At 35.3% G+C, this 27214-nt stretch overlaps 2 protein-coding genes across 4 annotated transcripts; one reads left to right on the plus strand and one right to left on the minus strand.

Annotated features, from left to right (window-relative positions):
• Positions 1-176: 176 nt before the first annotated feature.
• Positions 177-24223, minus strand: LOC129254727 (lysine-specific demethylase 2A-like). 3 transcript variants are annotated; one of them, XM_054893240.2, is made up of 17 exons: positions 24037-24223; positions 22325-22463; positions 20549-20627; positions 20100-20146; positions 18818-18990; positions 18410-18516; positions 17807-17900; positions 16658-16811; positions 15922-16037; positions 15004-15573; positions 14244-14330; positions 12735-12956; positions 12206-12463; positions 11533-11586; positions 11134-11196; positions 3875-4838; positions 177-3264 (listed from the first exon to the last, which is right to left on the minus strand). In XM_054893240.2, the coding sequence occupies exons 1-17, from the start codon at positions 24040-24042 to the stop codon at positions 3068-3070; spliced, it is 3330 nt and encodes a 1109-aa protein (XP_054749215.2). In that variant the 5' UTR covers positions 24043-24223; the 3' UTR covers positions 177-3067. The 3 variants fall into 3 exon arrangements, with proteins under 3 accessions (XP_054749215.2, XP_063966777.1, XP_063966784.1); XM_064110707.1 differs by lacking the exon at positions 24037-24223 and adding an exon at positions 23387-23485; XM_064110714.1 differs by lacking the exon at positions 24037-24223 and adding an exon at positions 22730-22775.
• On the plus strand, positions 24068-27092 carry LOC129254728 (uncharacterized). Its single transcript, XM_054893242.2, has 2 exons — positions 24068-24217; positions 25883-27092. Exon 2 carries the CDS (start codon positions 25899-25901, stop codon positions 26721-26723), a length of 825 nt encoding a protein of 274 aa, XP_054749217.2. The 5' UTR covers positions 24068-24217; positions 25883-25898; the 3' UTR covers positions 26724-27092.
• Positions 27093-27214: the final 122 nt, after the last annotated feature.

Below are 27214 nucleotides of genomic sequence, written 5' to 3' on the forward strand. Positions count from 1 at the left end.
ATAGTGTGGAAATGTTGTTTCTGTTTTGAGCATTGGGTCAAATGGCTGCATGGAGGAGTAGGTAGAGATGTAATGGGGTGAAATATTGATGCTTCAGTTAATGGTGTAATATGCACAGTCAGTATAATAGAGTCAGTTTAGACAAATTTTACTTTGCACTTTGTCTGGCTTCTTTTCACTTCATTTACATTTAATTAACATACCCATGCTGGAAATAATCCAGTTTCAAGTACATATATACAAACTAAACACAGAGTAAAACTAATACATAATGCAATCAATCCTGATGAAATCCTTAATAGGGTATATACATTATCAATAGACGGGTAGTATGCATACAGTTATTTAGAACAGTGCTTCTCAACCTTTTTTTTAACGTGGAGAAGGTTTACGGTTCACCATGTAATATGAAGAAGGGAAGGAATTATAGGCAGAAAGATTGAATTTGAAGAAACGAGATAGGATGAAAAGAGGAAATTAGAAGTATTCTTTCTTGAAAGTGTGTGAAGTCCTGAAAAGGACTGTAAACCAGATGAGATAAGCTGAATATGGCTTGAGTAACCTCTTTTCACTTCATCTTCCTACTACTCAAACCATCGCTACTCAAGCCATATTCAGCTCATCTCATCTGGTTTACAGTCCTTTTTAGGACTTCACTCACTTTCAAGAAAGAATACTTCTAATTTCCTCTTTTCATCCTATCTCGTCTTTCAATTTCAATCTTTCTGCCTATAATTCCTTTCCTTCTTCATATTACATGGTGAACCGTAAACCTTCTCCACGTTACAAACTCCACCATGCAAACCTACACAGATCATCTGATTCAGCTTTTTTTTTTTTAGGCCTACCTACCAAAATTTTAAGAAAACGTCCATTTTGATGGAAAAATGATTCGTGAAATTTGAACACAAAGCTCTGAAGCACATTCGAAACAGACAGTTTGAGAAAATCTGCATTTGAAAATGTCCGGTAAATAGGCGACAATTAACTACATACACAATATGCATGCACATGAGGTTCACATTAAAGTTAGTTCGAAACCATCATAGTGTGCATGCTTTGCAACATGCATGATACCTAAGAGTGTTTTAGTTTTGTTTGACCCATGTAGACTGATCGGACATACTATGTTCAGACAGCTCTGTGAAATATACTATAGTTTTTCTCCTATTTTTTCTCCCTCTGGAACTTCTTGCGGCCTACCTAAGAGAAGCGCTGATTTAAAATATTGAATTGTTTCACTTATATTTCCTCTTCTCAGGAGATGTTTTACACAGTTGATACTTTACAAAGTAAAGTGTTTACAACCTGTGTTAAAACTTAAAGTCATCTTTTATGAGCCAATATGCACTCAGTAAGTATTCGACATCCCCCTCCCCCAGCATAATGTAGTGGTGTCCTGCACAGTAAGGAATTATATTTAGTCTAAATTATCATGATATTCAGAACCTCATTGTCATTACAGATACAGCCAAGTCTGCCATAGTCAAATTTCTTATGTACAGAAATCTGTTTGGCTTTGGCAAAATGCAATGTTACTAACAATGAAACAATTACACTTTTTTTTCAAGTAGATGTACATAAAGTAGATATTTGTTCACATGATTCATTGCATAATTTGTATCTATATTTTCCTTGGAGTCATAAATAAAAGAAACATATTACCAGGAAACTACTCAGGATACCGAGATATTTGAGACAAAGATTAAAAATCAAGTTTTATTACTCATTTTTTGTTAATATATTGGACCTGAAACCATTACCATATGAAAATATATTACCCACTTAACAATTGTAACAATGACATCTAGTATAAGACATGTATATCAAACTGTTTGGTAAATGTAAACATTCTAAGAGACACTTCACAAGTGTTTCATCGCCAAAGTTAACCCTGGAATAGTTTGATGCAAACAACAAAGTTTCAATTGGTGAAGGGAAATATTTCCTTCTTGCAGTTGCCTCCTCTCAGGAAGAGTGATCATTTGGTTTGATTAATTAATGCAACGTGTTTAATCTAAGGCATTTTTAGACAAAGTATGATAAAGCTCAACAACAAAGCTCAGAAAATTCTTGTACAGCGTCAATGGGATACAATACAACAATGAATGTTGCAGGAACGAGATACCATTCCTAGGCGGGGCGCATGAGACATCCTCTCCACCCCCCTCCCTTCAATATTTGATAAACATCCAATGAATATACACTTTGATATAAATTTTTAAAAAAATTCATCTGTGCCAGTTTTCATAAATTGTGGATCTGCCACTGAATGTATGCGGGTTTATGAGCATAAAGAGGGTAACTTAGATTACAATGTCTGGTCGCTTTAGAGAATGCTTCTGAGCTCTGTCTCACCATGTCCAAACAAGTCTTTACAGAACTTTACAAAGTGCATATTCATTATATACATGAAAATAGATGTACATGTGACCTAGGAAAGTCATTGTGCCAGCTAGCCCACTGAATCTTCCTCGAGTTAATTGACACAACTAGAGTCATTGCATGTAGCAATATCAGGAAAGGGTTTCATGGAGAGTGTTACAAGTGATTTTAATGGAATAGCTTGCTCTCAGCCAATCAGATGCAAGTATAATTCTTCATAAAATGCTCCCCAAGCGACCAGACATTTTCCCCTGTGGCACTTCTTCCTACTTTGATGACATATTGGGTTGGGATAGGTTGTGATAACATCAATTTCAGGGGGTGTTTCATAAAGCCATTTAAAAGTTACACATAACTATGCATGACCAGTGAACCATTCTTGTGCTACATAAGATTCTTACTAATTTGTATTCCCATTAGCTAAAGTTGAAATGCAATTTGTCCAGATTAATATCATCATCTTTAACAGGCATTTAATTTTCGAGTGTATTTAACAAATGTCAATATTTGACTAGATTAAAGGGACCATTTTATCATTTGTTCATAACTTACAAAGAGCTTTATGAAACATCCCAAGGATAATGTGACCATTGGGGTATGGATTAGTTTTAAGGTTAGGAATAATGTGTAGATCTTCCATAGAAATGATTGTTACTTGATTAAATGACATGGAATCACCCAATCAGTGGCTGCTTGTTCTACACATTCTCCTTGGTTTGTTTGTCACCATCTCAACTCCTTTCTGCTCAGTGAATTTCAGGCAAGCTTCTTGGGCCAGGTTGGGACAGGAATGAACGATGAGCTTCTTGAGAGTTGGGCAAGACTCTAGTTGGCTAAAGACAGAGAGTGTCATTTTCCTGCAACCAGCAATGTTCAGCTCTATTGTGAAAAAGACAAGAATTCAGAAGTCATATTTCGATTTGTTGTTAAGTAACAATTATGATGATAGAATACTTATCACAAATATGAATATAATAAACTAGAAAATTCTCAGGCATACAAGAAATAAAGAAAGAAAAAACGTCTGTAACAGATTTAAGGGAGTATCAAATATGCCAATTCATACATAAATTGAATGAGAGGTCCAGTGAAGGTTTCAAGAAATACTCATGAAGAACAACATTTAATTGTAATTCATTAGAAAGAAATTGGCAGCGAAAGTGTTTTTACTCTCCACTTTTCATTAGAGCTCATTTGAATATTTCGTTTTAAAATATATTCCATTCAGAATTCTACCATGAAACAAGAATAATACCAAGGATATACATGAATCTTTTTTGAAATGATGACCAAATTAGCACTGATCCTTGAATTGAGATTTCTGAAAATTTTGAAAATGCAAAGTTGCCGTTCTAACTTCACTTAAACTATTTGTAATGATATATTAAGTTTTTAAACACAATGCCTTTAGATTTATATAGTATCATCATTTTTTTTGTGTGTGTGTACTTATATATTCATATCAATATCTTATATCAGGAATTTTTACCTCTAAGAGTCATTCTGACGGGAGACTTCTCATCAAGAAGAATCCTGATGCTAGCATCAGTTAGGTTACCACAGAAACTAACATCCAGGTGAGCAAGAAGTGGTGCATACTGAACAATTGCTGACATGGTTGCATCAGTGATGTCTGCTCCAGACAAGCATAACCTCTCAATGTTTGAGAGACGGGAACGTTCATCAAAATAACCTGGTCTGTGGTCATTGGGAGGGGAGAGTAGAGACATGAGTGAAGAGTCATTGAGGGTGCTCACCCACTGTAGGTCAAGTGATGTTAAGAAGGGACAAGCTACAGAGGCTAGGCTGTAAACAACAGGCCAAGTTGACCCACCAAGACTCAGTTCCTTGAGGTTCGGGAGACGCGGGAGGAGCCAGGACAGTTGCTTGGCGCTGATGTTTGTCCAGGAGAGATTCAGTGAAAGCGGTTGACGCCGGACAATTCCACAGAGTGCAGACTTTGTGAGGGGAGATACACGGGCAAGACTGATCTTCTTCCAGAGTGAAGGATGAATGCACCATCTGTTCCATGTCTTGCAGACAGCCATGCATTCGTTGAGAGCATGTCTGTCAAGGAACTGGAAGATAGTCATCCAGTCATCCCGATGGATGGGATGCTTTGTTTCATCTGCCATAAGAACAAACTCAGCAGGAGGGTTTGCAGAAGCCGGTCGGACAACAAACTTTGGAGCAGCACAGGCTGGTATCTTCTCCATGATGATCGGCTTTGGTTCTACCTGAGCTTGAAGTTTTGGTGGCCTACCAGGGTGTCTCTTCTTGGGCTGCCAAGTATGCCTCTTTGCCATTGCTTTCCCTTTGAGTGATGACTTCTGCATGTGATACTTAGCCTGGCGCACCTTCTTCTTGGCCAGCTGCTGGGTGTTTCCTCCGCGATGCCTTAGTCTTGTCCGGAGTGTACCTTGGTAGGTGGACGTTGATGCCATGGAAGGTCCCTGCGGAAGATGTAACCACAGGAAGGCGAATGTCAGTTGGTTCATAGTTTGTACATTTAACTTCACTTGACAGCACAAGCAGGCAACACATAACATTCACAAACATCTGTCTTTTGCATGTTCTACAGATGAATATGTCTACCACCACCACCACCATTGTAAAGTATTTAGTTCAGGTCCTCTTTTTCTCAGATGTCACCAACTTCCAACTTTGCCATCTTATCTCCCTTGTTGTTATCCATTGTAGCATCATACTCCTGCGTTCAAGGAATATCATGACCTCAAGCTCCATGTGAATGCTCCTTCTGCTGACAACACTGGTATTTCCATGTTCTGCTGCACATATACTATGCTTATTTACTGACTCGAATGAAAATTGCTAAAACAACTTCAGACAGACAGTTACATGTACTGTCCTCATACGTGAAGACCAGGGGGGTGTTTCACAAAGATTTAAGTATGACTTAGAGTCGCAAATTAAATGCAGACGAGTGCATGATATGCAATGTGCGATCTTATAGATCAATACATAGTAGTGCGCATCCTCTTTGCATGATCTGACCAGTGCGGTCATGCCTTTTACACCGCACACAACTAGAAATTTAAGTGCAACTCTAAGTCATACAGTGAAACACCCCCAGAGCCTCAATTCATAATACTTTATATAGATAACAACCACAGTAGGCAATTTAATTTTTAGGAATGACTTTTCAGAACCTTCTGTACTGCATAAATCTGCAACATTAGGTATTTTCCAGGGCTCCTTTTTTCCAGGGCTCTTTTGAGCCATTTCGGAGGAAAAATTGCCCCAAACCCCCATGTAATTCTTTTTTTTTCCCCTGACGCATGTAACGTTTCTTTGAGCAAAATTGGTTCAGAAATGGTTAAAATATTTAAAATCTTATATTGAATATTGCATGTGGGTCTCGTACAAAGCCACTCGTATGAAGAATCAAAGAGATTTCTGTTCCTGCGAGTATGTATATGATCCATGTGTATATGTATGTTCGATGAGGAAAACACTCCACAGAAATCATTGTAGCATTGCATAGACCATGACCATTGATATGTAAAATTTGAATTATTTCACTAAAAAAAATCACCTGGGGGGCCCGTTGCAGAAAGAGTTGCGATCAAACGCAACTAAAAAAATCTTGCGCAACTTGATTTTCAGCCAATGAAGCACCCGTATTCGGGACTTGCGCTTGATATTTTGACTTGCGTTTAAACACAACTCTTTCTGCAACAGGCCCCTGGGGCCCCCCAGACTACGTAAGTGGAATGTCAAATGATGTTTTGCGTGGATTTATTTATTGAATTCATGTACATTGTGAGACCACTTTGAAAAAATTTTTAACCCTGTCTCTGTAACAAAAATAAAGGGACAGATTTTTTGTACTTTTTAAAATAAGATGAATTTGGATAAGAATGAAAGATTTCCTCAGTGGTATTGCCCAGATCAATATCAAACCAAATATCAGCTGACTTCCTTTAAAAAAAGTACACATACCACAGTTATTTCAGTGCAATGTACAGAAATTTTAATTCCAAAATGTCAGGAAAGAAAAAAAGATAAAGACAACATGAGCATAGGATGCAATAATACAAGAAGCTTTTTATCACAAAGTTGATTTCATCAACATCACATTTTTAAATGATTTTTATTCTACAAATATGCTGTTCTTTTTTCTTCAAGGTGGAAACAAAAAAGAATGGTGCTTCTATGCCAAATGCTCAGTATCAATAACTTGTTTGCATAGAACAGAATGCTTTTGTGCCTCATTTTTCCAATTCTTTTGGCAAATTGATAAAATATGTGAGCCTAGAAAATATCAGAATGAAAACCAATTAAAACAAACTAACAAAAATCATCTCTTTTTAAGGAATGCATCTGGCTGGTTAATCATAATTTCCTTTTCCATATCCAAGGAAAGGGGGGTGTCATATATTTGCTCCTAGAAACTTTGGAAAATTCTACTCAAACAGAGGCAATCACTCATTCCAAACTGATAATGTTACAGGTCACTGAAATGTTTAGCCTAGCATTGAGACCAGCACAACACTTGTTTAACAAATGAAAAAAAAAAGATAAAAAGAGATTTTTAAAGCATTTGGTGGATAATACTCTGGATTACAATTTTAGGGTATTAAAAAAACATCAAAAATTGAGAAAATGTTATCAAATTTGAGTGGTCATTACAAGAAGATCCATAAATATCACTGTGATAACCAGATATGACAGACCGTGGATCATAGCTTAAAGCAGGTAATAAGTTAATGCACAAATTTACACACGACTGGTGATCCTTTCTCGTGCTAAATAGGATACCCATTTTTTATTATGTTTTAACATGATGTAACTTTCTATAATCATAGTCAATTCATGTTGAACAACAAACTTCTTTACAACAAGAATTTTATAGCTCAGTGTATGAATACAAGTGTTTGAGAATATGATTAAGCACAATAAAAGGTTTACCAGTCATGCAAAGTCACTTGTTACTTAATACCTAAAATGTTATGAAATACCACCTCGTATTCCCAATGTTAAACGAACATAATTCTTTGATGCAAAATATGATCCTGAAATTAGGGAAACAAATTGAGTATGAAAAAAAGTCAGAAAACACAATGTCATATTTGCAAACAGAGTAATACAGCAAACAAAAGAAATTGATTCAAAGAGTATGAAGAGAAATTGATGCATAAAGATAGTACTCTGGTATCAGTGTATGTTTCTCACATAAAAATAAGCATACAAGCCTCATTTTCTATATACATGTACTGTGAGCATATCATTCACACTCACAATGGCTTCTATAGAGTATCCACAATACTACCCTAGCCAATACCTTCTCTTATGAGCAACAATGTCAAGGGATAACTTCAGACAGTGCACTTTGACCTTAGGAATTTAAATTTTTCTTTCAATAATGGCTCAATCTATCACCATAAAAAATATGATGGAATCACTGAAGCAGCATTATTGCGGCAATCGCTCATGTCTTAGTTTCTTCATATACACATACCATTCATCATTAACATTAGAGATCTTTGGAGTTTGGGTTCAGAATACTGTGGGGTTAAATCCATGGTTAAGGTGAGTTTGAGGACAAGGTTTCAAAGTTATTTTTTCATCGGACATGTGAGCACATTGTGCATAGGTTAAAATTGTCAGTAGGGAAACATCTCGGATTAAAGTACAGAAGAACAGAAGAATGTGACCAAAAACAATGATCAACATTCTCAATAAAGTCTCCTTTGAATATCATGATACAAAGAATATTATACAAGCACAATTAAACTTTATTTTTTATCACAATGAAATACTTTTTAAATGATTTTAGGAGGGTTTCTAACTCTTATGAAGATTTGAACCTGGGGTTCAATTTTTTTAATATATCTTGTGATTTTTACTTCCAAAAACTAATACATTTCAGATAAAACTTTGTGATACCCCATAGGTTAAAGATAGAATGTAACAATAAGTATATTAATTGGAAATAAAAAGGCCTTCTTCCAGATGCCTCAAGACTGAACAACCAAATACATATCAAATGTTGTTGCCTTTCAAAACTCATAAAATATAAATACAAGAAAAGAAAATGATTGGCTCATAGCATGTCAAATATATAAGTCTATTCCTTACTTCTTATTTAGTCTGAAAAAGGAATAAATAAATGAAATTCTGCCAGTTTCAGTGTGCAATACTATGATTTCAAGAACATGAAAAATGTCCAAATAAATCAACAAGAAAACACAATGAATGTAACAGGAAAAATTGCTGTTTTTTATCTTCTTGGCTACAAGAAACAAAGACTTTCATATTAATAAAAAAATATTTGATGATATGCTTATTTCCTTAATCCACATCACATCCATCCTGAGAAAAAAAAATCCTGTTTTTTGTTGTTGTTATCTTATAAAGTTATCAGGAGTCGAATTCATGAATGAGACCCCTACTTCCTATATATTTACATGTAATTTCTCACTCATATAACATCTTTTTTTCTAGCATCGTCACATCTTGGAGAGAAAAACTCAAATTATTTTAAACACATTTTACAATGTATTTTTGGCAGTTTGTACAAGAGATAACACTTATGAAATCAAAATTACAGGCATATATATCTTCAGCTGTCATGAGGAGAGGATGATAATTGATGACCACAGAATTGTGAAAAGAAATGTGTAGTTATATCGGTAACAAATAGCTAAATCCCAGTACTGTGATTGCACTAAGATCCAATTGCTAAACACATCACAGGCCAGCGCACACATTGCAATAGCTCTAAATCAACAGAGCCTCCTCTTTTACATCAGTGCACGTTGTCTTGGCTGCATCATCTCTAGAAATTGGTCATGATGGCAACCTCTGAGACAAATCTGATCGGCTGAAATTATCAAAATCACTGAATAATCACCGAAGATTTGGCAAGTCAAATGTCTGAGATTTAGTCTGTGATTCTTATGCAACAAATCAAGTCGCAGTTGCAGTGTATCACAGGTTAGCAATCTCTGTGATTTTGTTGCAATCAGATCTTACTTCAATTGCATCACATAGTGTGAGTTGGGCTTAACTCATTGTCTCATCATACAACATTTTTACCTAAGTTTCCGGCAAAGAGATAGTCCTTTTATATATGAGGTAATATGTGGAATATATACAGTGCATTACATAGTTTGTTTGCCTTAAAACTCTTCCCACCCTGCATGATTGACAACAGTAGTGGATAAGCATGTCAGCAGTATTACATTCACCATGAAAGCTAAAGATAATATGCCATTAAGTAACACTCACGATGGATGGAAATTTACAAAACAATTTGGCTGCTTTGCCACACTGTAAACACATTAAAAAAAAAGTTTTTGACTAGAGAAGGTTTAGCGTAGACATAATCATAATCGTGAATGCTATAGTCAACCTTTGCATATCAATTGGAATCACTGCATTATCAATATGCAACTATACCCAGTAAAAGCATATGCTTGAATACAGCAGACAGCATATGAGCAAGATTTGCAGTGCAACAAGCAGCAATCTCATTAGTTCTTGCTGTTGCAAACGAGGTGCTGCCAGCAACAGCCAACCACATTATGAGAAGCTCAAAGTGAGATAGTGTGGGACAAAAAGTCATTTGCATGGACATGGCAATGTGATTGCTTGTAAATATTTAGCCAGTGACTCGCACTAGCAAAATGCTGTATGCTGGATGGTTTATGTATAGACCATGCAGGAAGCACAATTTATTGTGCTTCAATGCAATCCAGCAAATAAATGTAAATATACAAAGGTGTGACTTTGGGGGATCATATCACTTATAACGGAAACAGAAATTGAATGCTATGCAGCTCTGCTGGATTCATATAAAACAATTGAGAATAAATTCAATTGCTCCTCAGTGAGGTTTAACTCTTATAGACCTTGTCTTTAACCAAGTACTACATGGACAACACAATCATATTTCTTAGCACATACTTTCACAAAATAAAGTTCATCCTATTACGCGCAGTTATATAAATCTGATAGTAGATTATGTACAATATACAATGTATGAAATGATGAAAAACAATGGAAGAATGACACTGAAATTTTGAATACTGTTTTGGGGATTGAAATCTTTCATGTGTAGAATATATTTTTAAAAATGCACCTTCCATAAGCTGCATGGTTTTAAAGCCAATATAAGGGATACTTCTATAGTTCAAAATGAAAAACAAAAATCCAAAATCTAAAGTTCGGAGGGAATCCATGAAATTGGTTTGTGATGTTAAAAAAGAAATCTCTGCCTAAGCCTGCAAGATGGTGCCAAATGCAAATTGTAAGCCAAATATTGCAGAGTATTAATTGATCAATCAGTTAGAAAGAAATTATGTCAATAATGGAAACTGTGGTCAGTTGGCACAATAATAAAATCATTCTCACCCATTTTATAAACATCAGTTTTTGCATTATGATGTTTTGATTTCCTTCCAATCAAGAGACTTTTTGTGACTGAAATGATTGAAAGGTTACAAAATGATCACATGGCATATCTTGCCAACCTTTAAAAAAAAAAAAAAAAAAGAGTGACTTTCAACAACATATTGAAAAGGTACCAAAATAAAATTGAATCTGTTTATGCCCTTGTCTCAGCAATCTGAGTTTCTTTTTCTCACAAATAAAAGCAAGATCAAGATTTTGCTTTATATGTACAAGTAGTTCATTGGCATACAAAATATGTAATTTACACAAATTCACACACAAAACATTTAATTGTTAAAGAGTTTATCAGAGATACAGCCTATTAGGTACCTTTCCTCGTTGGCTCACTCTCTTTCCGGGTGTGCCAGCATCAGGACTCCCATCATCATTATCCTGCAAGTTTATAGAGAATTTTGTAAAAAAATGTTTTAAAATAATTCCAATCCAATGCCAATTCCCTTTCAATCTCTATTAAAAGTTTAAACATTTTCACTTCTATTGTAGTTCCAAACTACTCATTCCATAACCTTCTCCAATGCTAATCTCACTTGAAATACATCCCCCCGGGCTGTACAGATGAAGGGTTGTATGCAACCAACACTTTAAGAATAAGGAAACATTCTCTTCTATTAGGAAAAAGAATGAGAATCTATTTTTTGTGACCCCCCCCTTTTTTTTATTTACTGGTCATATTGGGGGAAGGAAATAATATTCACAATAAATACTTACAGCTTTCCTTTTTCTGCCTCTTGCAGACGCTGACTTCTCTGAACTACCATCAGACTAAGAAAAGAAAAGAAAAACAAGAAAACTAATGAGAGGGGCACAAAAATAATGTTTCCAAAAATGAATATTACTGCATGAAGGGACTTATTTGTCAATTGATACATCGTAAATCATATCTTTATAATTAAAAATAACATTGTCATCATCACTACACAGGAATTTAAAAAAAAACTTGATTTTGAGAATAAATACCATTATAACGGAAACTATCATAACCAAATTGTATCTCGATTATGTTGTAAAAGTTGAATAAAAGTCCCTTTAGGAAAACAAAGAAATTGTTCTCCTATCATGCCAATCAGTCTATCGCCACACTACCTCTTACAAAATATTTTTTTTTTCCTCTATATATACTTCCTCATGAATGACATATCTGACAATGTGACCTGTCTATTACATATTCAAAGGTTAATGTTGTGATAGACTTGATGAGGCAGAAAAATGTGGGGATAACTCAGGATTGAATAATCAGATTGAGATTAGGGTATTCTGGTTCCAGATTCTTCATGGGAGCAAAAGTTACTATTAAAACGTTGTTGATTCCTATCCTCATCTCATAATCAATATGAAAAGATATGAAGCATTTTATGCTTGGCCATTAAAGATTATAACATACCTCATGACCAGACTCCTCTTCATCCTCATCATCCTCCTCCTCGTCGTCATCATCTTCTACCTCCACACACTTGGGGCACTCCCAGCTGTTTGTCAGCTCCTCGTTCATGACACCCTCTGCCTCAAATCCTTGCTCCTTCACACATGCAGGATGGGTGATATCATGACAGACATAGCACTCAAAGAGAGTGGTGTTCCCTTCTGCATCGCAATCCTCTTGCTTGCATATTGAACAGCTAGACTTGCCTGGTAGGATGGGCTTCATGAGAAAGGGTTACATTCATAGTTAGACAGTGAATAGCAATATGATACACAGACAAAAAAAAAATACAATAAATCATTTATCTACCAGAAATATAAACAGCTCCTGTCTCCAAGTAAGTAGCCAACTCTACCATCCATAACCACGAGACATAAAATAAAATTCAGTCTACACTTGAGTACAAAGATATAAAGCCCAAAATAAAAAGTGTCACTTTGACACATGGGTCATATGAGAATTTTGGCCTTTACGTAAGAAACTAACTTACAGTTAAACATTGTCTCTTGATACAGGATTGCTTCATTCTCCCAGGACCTCCATATTTCTTCATGTCCAAACAGTAGTTGCACTCTCCACAATCTGCCCTGGTGCAGTTGGCACAGTTCTTGCAGCGTGTACGTCGCTTACGATTCATCGTCAGAGACTTGTTCTTCTTTTTCTTCTTCACCCGCTTTACACCAGAGTGGAGTGGTTTTAGTTTGACAGGAGGCTGGAGTGAAAAAGATATGAGAAGAGGGGGTTTTATTTTATTTAATACTGTCTGTACAGGTAATAGTATACAGTTCAATTGTGCTCAAGAGTTAGTGAACCCCACTACAAATCCACTCAGTGCTGAGTGTTGAATGTAGAAAACAACATTACAATGTCCAGTGAGCCCAGAGAAACAAACTATATTGAATGTAATATTTTATCACTTGACTTCACAATAAAATAATTCAAAAATGGCAGAACATGAACACTTTAAATATGTTCATTTTCTGGTGGGATTCACTAACTTTTGAGCACAACTGCAGGAATTGTTTTCAAGTAAAGTGCAGTAACCGAAAATGACATGTATCCATGTGACCAGGCATCCCAACCACAACAACAACAAAAAAATGCACAATAAGATTTAAAATTAAAGGACTGATTGTGATAGAGGAGAATCTCAGCTATACAAGTCAATGGCATTGGATGGTTGTATAAACCCATTACAGAGTACTGCCATGTATCACAGTGTTTGTTTGGAGAAAGAAGGATTTAAAGTTTGCACTCTATACAACCACTCTGTTGAATCAGGCAATGCACTAAGGTAGATTAGTACTCACAGAAAGGATTATCTAATTGTCCTGAAACTTGGCCCACTCATTAAGCATATCCTTTTCATGATTACAGTCTACTTTCTAATCAAGGATGTAAAGCCTCATGGAAGATCAAAGTGAGACCTTCATTAAGGGTTTTTAAAGTCACCAAATCTAATCAAACACCAATACCAAGTAAATATCAATATTCAAATTTATAGTATAAAGTCAATCAAAACAGTGAATACTCATGTTACATTTAAAAGCCAAAACTTCACATCCAAACTAAATACACCTTTATTTTTTTATCAGAAAAACATGGGATGGCATATATTGATGTAAATATAGTTAACCAGACTTAGAAGAAAAGTCAAGGGAGCAAGCCGGTGGCTCAATGTATTTCATTTCGAGGAGGATGAATCATGAAACTTGCAAGAAAGAAAGAAAAGTACACCGATCAGTAGAAGTTATGTACAACTTATTTTACAAGAAATCTATGTGCTTCTGTTTTGGATCTTTGCATGCCAAAAATTAATGACCTGCCACTGACATTATCTCTGAGATTATTCAAATAGTCTCTAATGGTGACAGGTCATATAATTTCAGTCCAAAATGTTGATCAATGCCTACCAAGTGTTTATAATACATAATTATGCAGTTATCTTTTGACATTATGCAGTAGTTGTTTAAAAACTTGCTTTCATTTCATACTATACCTTAGGAGGAGGATCTGGCCATTTAACAACTGGGATTCCAGTGACTCCAAGACCTGGATCATCATCTTGGTGTAGCTCTAGCATCTCCTAAATAATCAAACACAGTATATCAGGTTCATTACATAAATCTGTTCCAAGAGAATTTTAAAATTTTATGAATAGTGTGGAAAACAAAATGGGATTTTAAACATCTTTTAAGTCATCTACTGTTAATAATTCTAAGCAGTATCTTAGAGTAAATATGCCACCTGAAACTATGTTTTCTCTAAATCTGTCAATTTTTCAATATTTTCTGGAGCACTTTTTGTATTCTACAAGCATCGTGGATACAAAGACTGTTTTTATTTGATACGATCTATCATTTAGCATGAGTCACCATACCTGCCAATATTTAGAAATTCAAAATCTGGACAACCAATGGCAAGGGGGGTACAGTAATAGAGTCCCAAGTGGGGGTCAAGAAGGCAGTGCCCCCTGAAGCTCCTGGATTTTAGCAACTTTAACCCTAAAGGGACTGGGCTATTTAAAATGTTCCGACGACTGGGGGGGGGGATGAATGGGTCTATGGTGTTTTTACGACTTTTTTAAATCTTATACCATAATTCAGCAGTCAGGACGTTCTAATTTTTTGCCATTTTGACAGTTGAAAATCAGGACAGTTGGCAGGTCTTAACCTATTGACTACCGATTTCTATGATTCTCATAGACTTTGTATAAGGACCACTCTTTTCCAGCAGGCAATGGTTTAAACAGAACTCACCCTGGCATCTTCTAAGAGTTGATCAGGATTTTCAATGAGTTCTGGGACACTGCGTTTACTCCTTGGTAGACTCTCCAAGAACTCCACCAAGTTGATCAAACCTTCCATTTCGGCCCATGACAGGTGGATGTGCTCCTTGACTCCGCCTAACGATGAAGTCGATGCAAACTCCCCTCCCCCACTTCCAGTTGGCTCAAATTTGATCTCAAATTTCTCTGTGGAATCTTCAAATGAATAATCCTTGTCATCCGAAGTATCCATGTCCATAGTTTGTCCCATTGCCAGTGATTTCAAGATGGCATCCGACATCTCATCCTCGTCTTCCACCTTCACGTTTCTATGGCGATGATTAATCTGAACTTCCTCCTCCTCATCCGCCTTCACATGCACATCAATTCCATTCTCTTGCTTGATGCTATGTCCATTGTTTGTATATGCTAATTCTAATTGTTCCAACTGCGAGTTTCCAGATTGTCTGACATGCTGGCGACCGAGGAGGACTTCAACATACCTAGCGAGAGCAAACCAGTGGATCTCAAAGTAGAATGGGTAGCGGAACTTGGTTGGCACCTACAGGATAGAAAATATAAGAAAATGGAACTAGAATTCTACATTTACCATTGAATTTTTATTAGATATTATCTGTTTATGTACCTCTTAAACTGCCCTGTACATTCATACTATTGCTAACTGTATTACATGATTGATCATTAACCATCTGCCAGTTTGACATATTCTCCTCAAAAGAGATTTCAATGTAATTGAATAGCTTAATATTCGGTACTCTAAAAAAAAACATAGTTTACACTAGACAATGACATTGGTACGTTCATGGTTCAGGCTGGATTATCAGGAGAACTTTAAGTAATCAAAGATGCTTGTTTTGTAAGTTTGACGTTTTTTTTCTTATTTACTTACCCTTGTTCTGTCTTCAAGTTGCCAAACACCAAGCTGCTTCCGAACATTGAATGTGTGCAGGATATTACCACCAAACACCAGTGAATCTTCAGGCGTATAAACTGCGTGGATCCAACCTACATAAGACAAAGACAAATATTTCTGAAAAATCATACTGAAAACTTATTAAAGTATAAAATCCTGATAAACATGATTTCATCCTACAGCATACAGATGCTGTAAAATTGAGGAAAAATTTTAGCTTCAGAATTTTCTTATTTTACATCTGATTTCAAGGAAATTTCCAACATAATGCTTGTTTGATTTCTTTCCCTTTTTATTAAAAAATAACTTCTGTTGGGATGGACTTCCCCTTTAACACTGTCTGAGAATGAATGATGAATGAAATTTTAATTCTTAATAATTCAAGCTGGAGAAGATTGTACCAAAAAAAAAGAAAAAGAAATGTGTGGTCATTTCTTGGAGTTGTCACGTTCATTAATTCATTGCCTACAGATCTCTTTTGTGAGGGCTATTATCGGGGCATTATACTTTTGAGTGTTGACCCATTGATAACCATTTTTTACTCTCCAATTCTTTTTTTCATTTTTATCTTTCATTAAATATTAAACTGTAATTTGTACATTTTGTACAATTGTTATGCTTTTTTTTTGTCAAATAAATAATAATAAATCTTCACCACCATAGACTAATAACATAATGTTCTAGGACTTTAGTATACATAAGGAGTGAATACCTGTAGGGATCATGAAGGTGTCTCCTGCCTCCAGGCGGATCCTCCCACACTCCATCACCCGGTCTCCAAGGAAGATATCTCCTTGCTTCCCTGACAACACCCAAGTCTCATACGTCTCCAAGTTCTCGTCCGTCGGTGGGATCAACCAAAACACCTGGTAGGAGAGGTGGGGAAAGGCAGGGATAGAATGAGGGAGATAGAGAGGGATAAACATGGATATAGGGTGTGGGGTTGGAGAGAGTGAGTTATAGACAAGAAGGGGTGAACAAAAGAGGGAAAGAATGGAAGAGAGAAGAAAGGAACAACAAAATACAAGGAGTGAGGGGAAACAAGGAAAGTGGAAAAATGAAGAAAGAAATATATTAAAAAGGAAGAAAGAGAAAATAGAAAGAAGGGAGGAAGGGAGGAAGGAAGAGAAGAAGAAAGAAAGAAATGATGGGAGGAAAAGCAAAAACAAAGGAATAGAGGAAATAAAAAGTAATAATTAAGTAAAGGATAAAAAGGAGGGGGAAATGAATGAAAAAAACTTAGGAGAAACAATAATCAGTTAGCAGCATTTGATCTATTAATCCTGAGACATTACTTTGTGATCTGTTAGACCTGACTTTGCTCCTACATGTAATCTCTGAGGTATGACCCAAGGTATTTAAACTATTATCTGGTTATCTTTAGGAGGTCAAAGCCACTGGTTCAATGGATGTTTTCATACATACAAGGTGAAACAACACAAATTAAACATCATCACTGCCCCTTTGATGTAAATACACCTCCACCCCAAAACCAAAATATTAAAATCTGTTACAAATTGAATGGGTATTTTCTTTTGATTAACAGAAAAAGTATTCTTAGAAGGAAAAATAAGTATTTTTGACAAAAAAGAGTATTTTTAAAAATTTGTCTCAACGTAACAATCACCAGCCTGTTGTAGTGAGATCGCTGAAAAAACATGTGGAATGAGAAACGACTCTACTTGGAAACTTGATAATTCACCCTTTTCAACATGTGCTCGTAGGCAAGAATTTACTTGTTCTTTTCATGCAAAAAGTACTGGTGTATTCATAGCAAAAAAGAGGAACAAATACTCTAAAAAGGGAACGGTTGGCATGTCTGGATTAATGATGGACCACAACGATGTAAGAGATAACTTACCTTTGATCCTCTGAGTATGTGATACCAGACAGATGTACCACCAAAGTCAACATGGAAGTCTGTGTAGCACCCTTTTACACTCATCAAACAATACCTGTCAATTAATATATAAATATACATCATTTACAATAGTGGTGATAATCACAAAATAAGTTTGATTAAAAAAACCTGGAAAATATTTCTAAAGGAATACTTATAAAAAATAATCTCAACACGTATATCACTATAAATGTATATTATGCATCATGCGGTTCTGTTGGACAATGATGAATTACTCATTAATTAGCAATTGAGCAAGGCATTCTGTATTTATACAGGTGTCATTCTGACAATTTACAATACATTACACAAGCATGTGTATGTGCGCTTATTCATGTTGGTGCTTATAAAGTGTTAGTTGATTTTCAATAACCTTCCTTTTTTCCAATGATTGGCTTGCTTGTATGCTCAATAAGAATTTCCTATTGTTAATTTACTTTGATTTAAAGACTTTCTCTTAAAAGTGTATATTACTGCTCACTACAACTCCTTGAATTTGGCTTAAGGTCATATCATATGTATCAAAGCCTCTGTAGTGTCTTATTAATTTTAATTCAAACTTACTTTTGGACCTTGGGATATTTCATTTCAGCTAGAATATTGGTGCTATCTCTCTGGGTATCTATTAAATGACGAGGCCAAACATTATTCACCCAATCAATCTGACGAACCTGTCAAAAACACAAAACATTTCTCTAATTAAACATTAACAAATAATTGTATGAATCAAATGATTAACAATACCTTGTACATGTGTTGCTAGTCAGCTCCACATTGAATTTGATATTGTGCGAAATGTCAGAGACAGACAGAGAGGGGTCAGGAGGCCCAAGTTAGAGTCAAAGACCTTTAAATCAAGGATGAAAACACATGGATTTCTTAATTCTTAATTTTATGGTTGTTTATTTCTACAACCATAAACAAATTGATTTTGAAAAAAATTGCAAAAAATCACATAGTAATATCACTTACCACTTTTGGCTGCTGGACAGCATCTGCTAATCTTGTGTGACTGAACTCAAGACTAATGACATTGTAAAGCTCCTTACGATCAGGGCTTTCATAATACCTGGCAAACTGAGCCATGGTCATTTCAATGCCTTTCTGTGTATTCACATCCATCACATCAACAACACGACGGCTCCCTGAAATATAATATATTATACAAGTGTGTGTGTGTGTCTTGTTAAACGTATTGTTTTTAAACATCTTGTAAAATCCAAAAGATAATTGTAATTGTTTTTAAAACATCTTGTAAAATCACCAATCCCATATTTTTTGTAATCTCACAAGATTCGTTTAACAACAGGTAAAATGATTTGAATTGAATTTTTATTTGATAACCTTACTTAGAACCCAATTAACAAAATTTATTCACAATATTTCATTTTCAACTGATGAGCAAGAGTTATCATTTATTGTACAACGCCTACTTAGCTTGTTGTACGCGAGCAAATGGGAGGCTGAATGTCAAACATTCGTACCGTTGCACAAAAGACGTACCATCCAAAATGTACCATTGCACGGCTTTAGGAGGGGACGTCACAATACGATTTAATTCATTGCGCTCAGTAAAAATGAAGGTGCAATACGCGTATAAGCCTGCTGGCTAACTGCGCAATGCTGCCAAAGGTCATGTGCGCTTGTGGGATTTTGCTTTCCGCTTTTAGTATTTTCGCTCCCTTTTCATAGATTACTACAGGGATAAACTCTTGTTTTTTCATATTTTCGCTAAATTCCAAGGCGTTGTACAACATAAATAGCGAATATTCTTATTCGTGCAATGGTGCGAGATTTCGCATTCGGTGAAGAAAAGAGACGCTCTATTCAACTCGGCTAACGCCTCGTTGAATAGAGCATTTCTTTCACCTCATGCGAAATCTCGCACCATTGCACTCATGCCTATTCGCTATTTGTATAATGACTATATCAAATTAATAAATTCAAATCATATACACCATATTAAACAATCTAAAGTTGATAAATAAACGTATAAATAAAAATGTTGAAATACCGTTGTTACTAAAGAAATGACATCTGCTCATCATGTGATTAATCACATTTAATTTCTATATAACTAACAAATGATCCTGCCCATAGTAACATTGCATGAACTATTGACTACATTGAGCATGAATAATATGGGGTAAAGGGACATACATGGGCACAGCTTCATTTCACATTTCACATTACAATTTAAAAAAAATTATAACTTTCCATTTAGTGTAATTTATTCTCAATGATAGATACTCACCAACAAATTGCTTGACATCGCTAACAGTGAAGGTACTATCCGGTGTCCTGAAATTAACAAGAAAACCAGTTGACTTACACAAATGTCTCGAAAAAATTACAGCTGATAGGTTGTTGACTTATAGTCCTGTATTAAACCCTAGCTGTTTCATAAATATCTTGCTAATAACATGTATGCTGGAATTAGATAGTTTTAACCAATCAAATTTTAGTATTTCAACCGCTTTTTATACACAAATAGCTTGATGCTTTTGCCATTCTTAAAAAAAGTTTACTTTTCTGATAGTTTTCTTGTTTCCTCTGGCAATGCACGTACTCTCAATAAAGAGCCCACTGAAAAGGATGCCATTCTATATGTAGTCAATGTCTTGTTTAAAGCATACATTTTATTCATTACCTGAACTGCACACCCAATTAAATTTTAAATAAATTTCAGAAATTTGTACCAACCTGATGTCAAGATGGGTAGATTCTTTAAACAATAGAGGTGTATCAAAGCCATTCTCTTGAAGCCACTGAAGTGTGAAATCTATTAACAAATTCACAAAAAAGACACTCCATGATACTCAGATTCATCCATGAAATTAAAGGGGAATCCAACCCAAATAAAAACTTAATTTTAGAGGAAAAAGAAAAATCAGACAACTTGATAAGTGAAAGTTTGAATAGGAAAGTTATGAATTGTTAAAAAGTTGTAAATATTTGTAATCACTATACCCATGGAGACTTCAAATTGGCTGCATATGTAATGTCATGGTGATGTAAGGCAAGGAATCTTTTATGTATTCCCAATATATAATGTCTAAAATGAAATTTTTTTCAAAAAGTTTTACTTCAAATCATATTTTTATTTCATTAAGGACATAAAACAATATACTACCTGGGTTATATTTAGATTACTGCCTCAGGGTAATGGGTATTTAGGAGAAAACCACAAATCCCTGATAATTAAGTACATGGCCTATGGGAAAGTTGTCCTTGCCCCTTAATTTACTTACCCAGTTGCCAATTCAAAGTCTACATAGTCTTCTAAAGGGATCTCAATTTTAAAGCAGCCATAACTTTCTTATTACTTGTCCGATTTCTCTCAAACTTTTGTTTCACCATTCTGTTTTATTCATTTTTTCCTTTCCAACACAACATTTTATGACCAAGGGTCCAAGGCTGGATTCACCTCTAAAAATGCATCTACTAGTAGTTGGAATAGATTTAAATAAGGTGAGGAATAGAATGGGTAGTGGAAAATGGTTGGAGGAAGAGTAACAACGAGAAAGGCTTGTTGCAGGAAAAATAGGGTGGGGGAAGTTGTTACAGGGAATAAAGAGGAGGAAAAACAGAAGGAATTAAAATGAGAAAAGAGCAACTTGGGAAAACAGGAATAGGGAAAGGATGAGTCTGCACTCTAGAATGGAAAAGAGTGGTCATGGTAAATTTAACAGGTTGTGTGTGTAATTCTTTCCAATATAGATGTAACTGGCCCCAGCTAAGTGAGCTAACACATTTACTCTCTAGTACATGTACATGTACTTTTGAGGCCATAATCAGGTATGCAGAAAATTGAAAAATTACAGTGGTTCATATTACAAATATGAATCAGATTTCTTAATTTAATTTAAGTACTCGGTATTTGATATAAATAAATTTTGCAACATGCATTTGTCATCACAAATATAATTGCATGAATGATATACTTTTTGCAGTTTTTAGCTCTGAAAGGGGAAGTTCATCCTGAAGAAAAAATTAAAAAAAATATTGGTGAAGGTTTGAGGAAAATCCATTAAAGATTAAGAAAACTAAATTTTAAGATTTGGATTTGTGACGTCATAAATGAGCAGCTGCCCCATATGTTATATAATACAAAATGCATAAATTTCAATTTTTTAATTGTGATGACTTATTTTTGTTTTCTTTTGATGAACAGGTTTGAAATGATTTGTCTATTGATTTACTGAAGGTACAGTAAAAAAGTAAAAAGTAAAAAAAAGTTTCACTGATTTTTTACCATATACATGTATGAAAGCTGCTTGCATATGTGTCACAAATCAAATAATTAAAGTTCTTACATGTGTAACTTTTTTATTCTTTGATGGAGTTTTCTCAAAACTTTGGCTGTATTTTTAATTATTTGTTTTCTGTTATTTTTACAATTAACTTTTTGTCAGGGTGAACTTCCCTTTTAGTACTAAGCACAATCTGTGTCTCAAGAAAATTTAGTTTTAAACCTACCTTGGCTACTCATAGTCTTGACCATTGGGAAGTTGTAACGATCTGTTGTCAGCTTATCGTCCAGAGTAAACGTCCTCCTCCCTTCAATCTCATCATCTTGATGCTCGCCTTCGTCATAATGACGACGGACCTTGTGGCGCTAGATAAACAAATTGATCACGTGATCGGGAGGTCATTTTAATGATTTATTCATGATATATTCTAGCAAACTTTTCTCTTCTTCCACTCTTCTGAAATCTTTTAAATTACTTTACTTACTTATTCTGCCATTTTCCATCAGACCCAAACCATTCACAAAAATTAAATTGTGTGGAATTATGTAATCTTAAAAACTATAAACCATAACCATATAAGAGATGGGTTTTTAATGCCTTCCTGAATAAAGTTAGGGATGAGAATATCTACTTGTAAGTGAAAGATCATTCCAGTATTTTGAAGCTGACAGAGTACACCTTCTATCACAGGCAATGCTGGTTACTGAATACATGTATGTGAAATGAAGAGGGTATATTGGTCGGCCTTAATACAGGGAAACACTATCACTTATCCAAAGCTCATTGAATATAGGAAGAAGATAGACCTACACTGTACACTAACATTTGAAATTCAAAGAAATGGAATGAATAGCTCTGAGGATAATACTACAGATAAATGCACATTGTAGCCTACACTAAACAAACAAGCTAACGTAACATACATGCATGCACTATATGCCTAAAATTGTCATGATTTTGTAATGAATTGATAAATTGATTTTAAAATGACATTTTACAAAATGGCCTCAGTAGAGGTGATTTTCGTACCAAAATTAACAAACTCTTTTAACAGGAGATTTAATGATTCAAATACATGTTTATATCATGAATTTTGAAAGTTATTATTTGTTATTCATCAAATTAAGGATTGCAAACATATGTATGCATACAGGGAAATCCATTTGAAATCAGACATGATCAAACAAGGAAATATGCACACTGGTTTTCTCCAGTATTCCACGTCCTTTTAATTTCAACACAAATCGTAAGCCATTATCCATATTGAATCATACTTCATAGGTCTTACACATGTGTGGTTTCTAAGTGGTCTACTCATGCGGAGAGGTGTGTGCAGCATTGTATCAAATGTGTATTAAATGGATCAGTTTAGTAGAACAGTGGGAAAGCTTGAGTTCATAATTTGTAAAGAGGCCTAATGTTGGCATGTACTACAACAGTGCATTTTAGCATTGACCATAACCAGGCAATAGACACGTGTACTCAAGAAGCTGATCCTTTCACAAAGAAAGCATCTTTTCCATTCATTGCGAGCTGTAACAGTTCAATGCCCGGTCCATAAAAGAGGTCACTCCAATCATATCTTCATGCTGCAAGGCTAAAAGATACTGTACAAAGGAACCATCCTGAACCCAGACCCCCCCCCCCTCTTCCCTTCTCTCTCTTCGTCTCCCCCTAAACTCTATCTCTCTCATACACTCTCTCTTTCTCTCATTTGTTCACTCACAAGCCCCCTCTCCCCTTTTTATTGTGCTTCTCCCCCTCCCTCTCTATCTGCTTTCCCTGCAGCTGTGCCATTGTCAAGCTTCCCACACACAGCATGCAGCCAATCAAAGACCAGCAACATGACCAGCAATGCAAACCCCCATCCCCTAGACCTTTGTCCACCAGACAAACAACACAAGTGCATGTCGCATCTCCAACACAAAGAAAACTCACCCACATTCACAGAAAGCACTGATCCAGCTTTCTCTCAAACAGAATGCTTTTACTCCTACTCCAAACTGCACCAAGCACAACACTAACACTCTTGTGAATGAGTCCAATACTTTCTATATTTTGCCTGTTGTTGGGAGTCAGAGCTACATGTAAAGAGATCATCTATCAGGATATACCAAAGGTACATGTAGCTATAGCTATTTATAGATTTGTGAATATTGGTGTCAGTTTCATTTTCAACATTACTGATAATCTGTGTATCATACATGAACATATTTGTGTAGTGTATGTATGAGTGATATTCTGCACTTGAAATCTAAATTAGAATTTAAAAAACTATTAGTGAGTGCTTTTGAGAGATACATGTACATATAAGGCCTAGATATATTTTTCTCCTTTTTTACAAGTATTATTTATAATTTCTTCTCCCTTTCCATCCCCCCCCCCCTCTCTCTCTCTCTCTCCCTCTCTGTCACACATACCCACACAGATAATTTCTTTTTCTCTTTCTCTATCACCTCAGTTACTTTTATCTTCTGAAGATTTTAAAATAATCAAATTTAATACATCTCAAAGTATGATTTTATTTTAATGTCCAAAGATTATTAGCCTGAAATATGTACATGTATTCACATCAATAATCGTCAAACAAGAAATATGACTTTGTTTAATTTTAGTACTGGTAGTTTGATAATTTTACTAAATTTATTTATATATTTGGGGAGCAAAATGGTGATTTTTGCTTTTACATCTCCTTTTGAGCTTGAAAAGTGTTTATGTCACCGAGTATATATACTTTTAATTCTATTTTTAAGTGCATGTTTGGACTTCCTTGTGTAATTATAATATAACATATTAGATAGTTTACATTTTGTGAAAGAAAATTACACAAGGAAATCCAAACATGCACTTAAAAATAGAATTAAAAGTCAGAGGTAAAATCAGGAAGGTTTCACTTACCCAGTATTAATATTTTTCACTAAGCATTTGTACATGTATGCACAACTCAGTGACATGCAAATGAGAGTGTCAAGGTCCCTTATTAATTTTTGTTATTGTTTGATTTTTTTTTAAATATACAATATATCAATTTTTACAGATTTGACAATAAGGACCAACTAAACTGAACCATAAAATTCCTGAACAATGGTAATTCCACATGTTCAGGGAGGAATAAATCTTTGTTTTTAAACGTGACAATAAGGATAGAATTAGAATATTTATATAAAACACTGTAAAATACAAATTAAATAGTGAGTGGGTATTCATCGCTCCCCCATTTGCATTAATTGCCTACTGACAAACATGTAGAATTTTTTCTGAAATTAAGAGAAACATAAAAATGCAATAACTTTCTCATTTTACACCCAATTATGATAAAATTATCAGTGTTACGCTTGTCTAATTTGCCCTTAAAATATTAATGCAAAAAATTAGGCAATCATTACATGAATTATACAAATAAAATGATATCTTTTTTTTATTTCATGTCTGTCGTCCTGAAAAGTTTTGCAGTCCCTCTGTTACCAAACAACAGGGTCAGACATTTCTAACAGTGTATAATTTATTGGGTTTATGAACAATCATTTAATTACATGAAAAATAAACTCTTACAATTTGGGGATTTGACAAAATCAAAGGCACATGATTTTACAGAATTGTACTTGACGTTTTAACCAAACCCTCGATTGCTTCACTATTTAGCTGCTGAACATTATCAAATTTGAAAACCAGCTTGATGTCAAGGAAAAATTGATATCAAGATGATACAGGAACGGACTTCCTTATGATGTGAGGATTTATTTTTAATTTTGCCTTCATCTTATCATATGTCTACATATTACAGGTTCATCACTAGAGAAATGTCTGCTAAGTCTGCTTATCAACGGTGGCATGAATGGAAATTGCGTGTGGTGTCAGACTCAAACCAACATGAGAACATCAAGCAAAGACAGCGGGAACAAAAGAGAAAAGAAAGGGCAAAATTCAAGGAAGAGGCATCCAACACCCAACTGGAAGCAAAGAGGGCAGCAGATAGACAGAGACAGCGTAGACGAAGGGCTAGGCTCAGGGCTGCCAAAGAAATGGAAGCTGCCTCGGGAACTGGTCCTGTAGTTGATGCAGGCAGTATAAACCCAAGGGTTGTTCAACAGATGACCAACAAAGGCAGAGAACATTCCCACTCTAAGTCCAGCCGGCCTCAGATGAAAATAAGCGTCACAGGACTCATTTCTGCCAAGAAAGGTAATCGCATTCCAGACAAAAACATAGCAGCACCCACAAAAGGCCTGCACAGTTGGGACAATCTGAATGGACATGGTAATCAACAATTTCATGGCAGAATGGAAGCCAAAGTGAAAGATGTCAAACAGAAGAGACCTGTTGCACGGAACACTAGGTTCCTAGGTGATCTGCTTGTGCCAAAGAATAACAACCTTCTGTCATTCTCATCACCCCTTGGTCCAAACACTCAACAGATCCCAGAACAAGATCAACCTCTATGTCTGAAGACAGTACCAAGGCTGGCAAAGACTATTGATAGAGATTACAAGAGAACTCTCATAAGTCCTTCAGAGCATCTAAAGAAGGTAAATTCTTCTTCTCCAGACTCTTGGAATACTGACTTAAGTGGCAGGAAGAGGTCAAGGAAGCAATCAGTACCACTAAAATATGTTGCCTTGCATTGATGCAACAAACAGCAAAGAGAGCCCTTGACTTGTAACAAGATCAAGGGCACTTCAATACAAATAAACATTACCATTCGGGAAATTCTTTGACAGGAATCCTAATTATAACTCAACTAAGCAATTGAGTGAGGTACATCATTAAAATGTAGCAGATAAATAGAGAAGGGTTTTAAAGGGGAAATCTAGGCTGAAATGAATGTGTTTTTATTAAATCTATAGAGTAAAGTTAAACAACCAAAACAGTAGAAAACACTGATGAATGACATGTACAGTAGTAAAAAAAAAAGTGAGCTGATGATGCCATGCCCTTGTAACAAATTGATCAATACGAGTCAGAATAAAATCCTATTTTTCACAATCTTTTAACTAACAGAAATTGAATAAAAATGTGATTTCATATACACAAAAGGAAAAGCGCAAAGATGACATCAGCACTTATTGTATAGCATTCATGGTGCTTGCCAGCATGCATGGAATGTATAAAAATAATA

Source organism: Lytechinus pictus, chromosome 2 (genome assembly GCF_037042905.1).
Source record: "Lytechinus pictus isolate F3 Inbred chromosome 2, Lp3.0, whole genome shotgun sequence".
Lineage (NCBI taxonomy): Eukaryota > Metazoa > Echinodermata > Echinoidea > Temnopleuroida > Toxopneustidae > Lytechinus > Lytechinus pictus.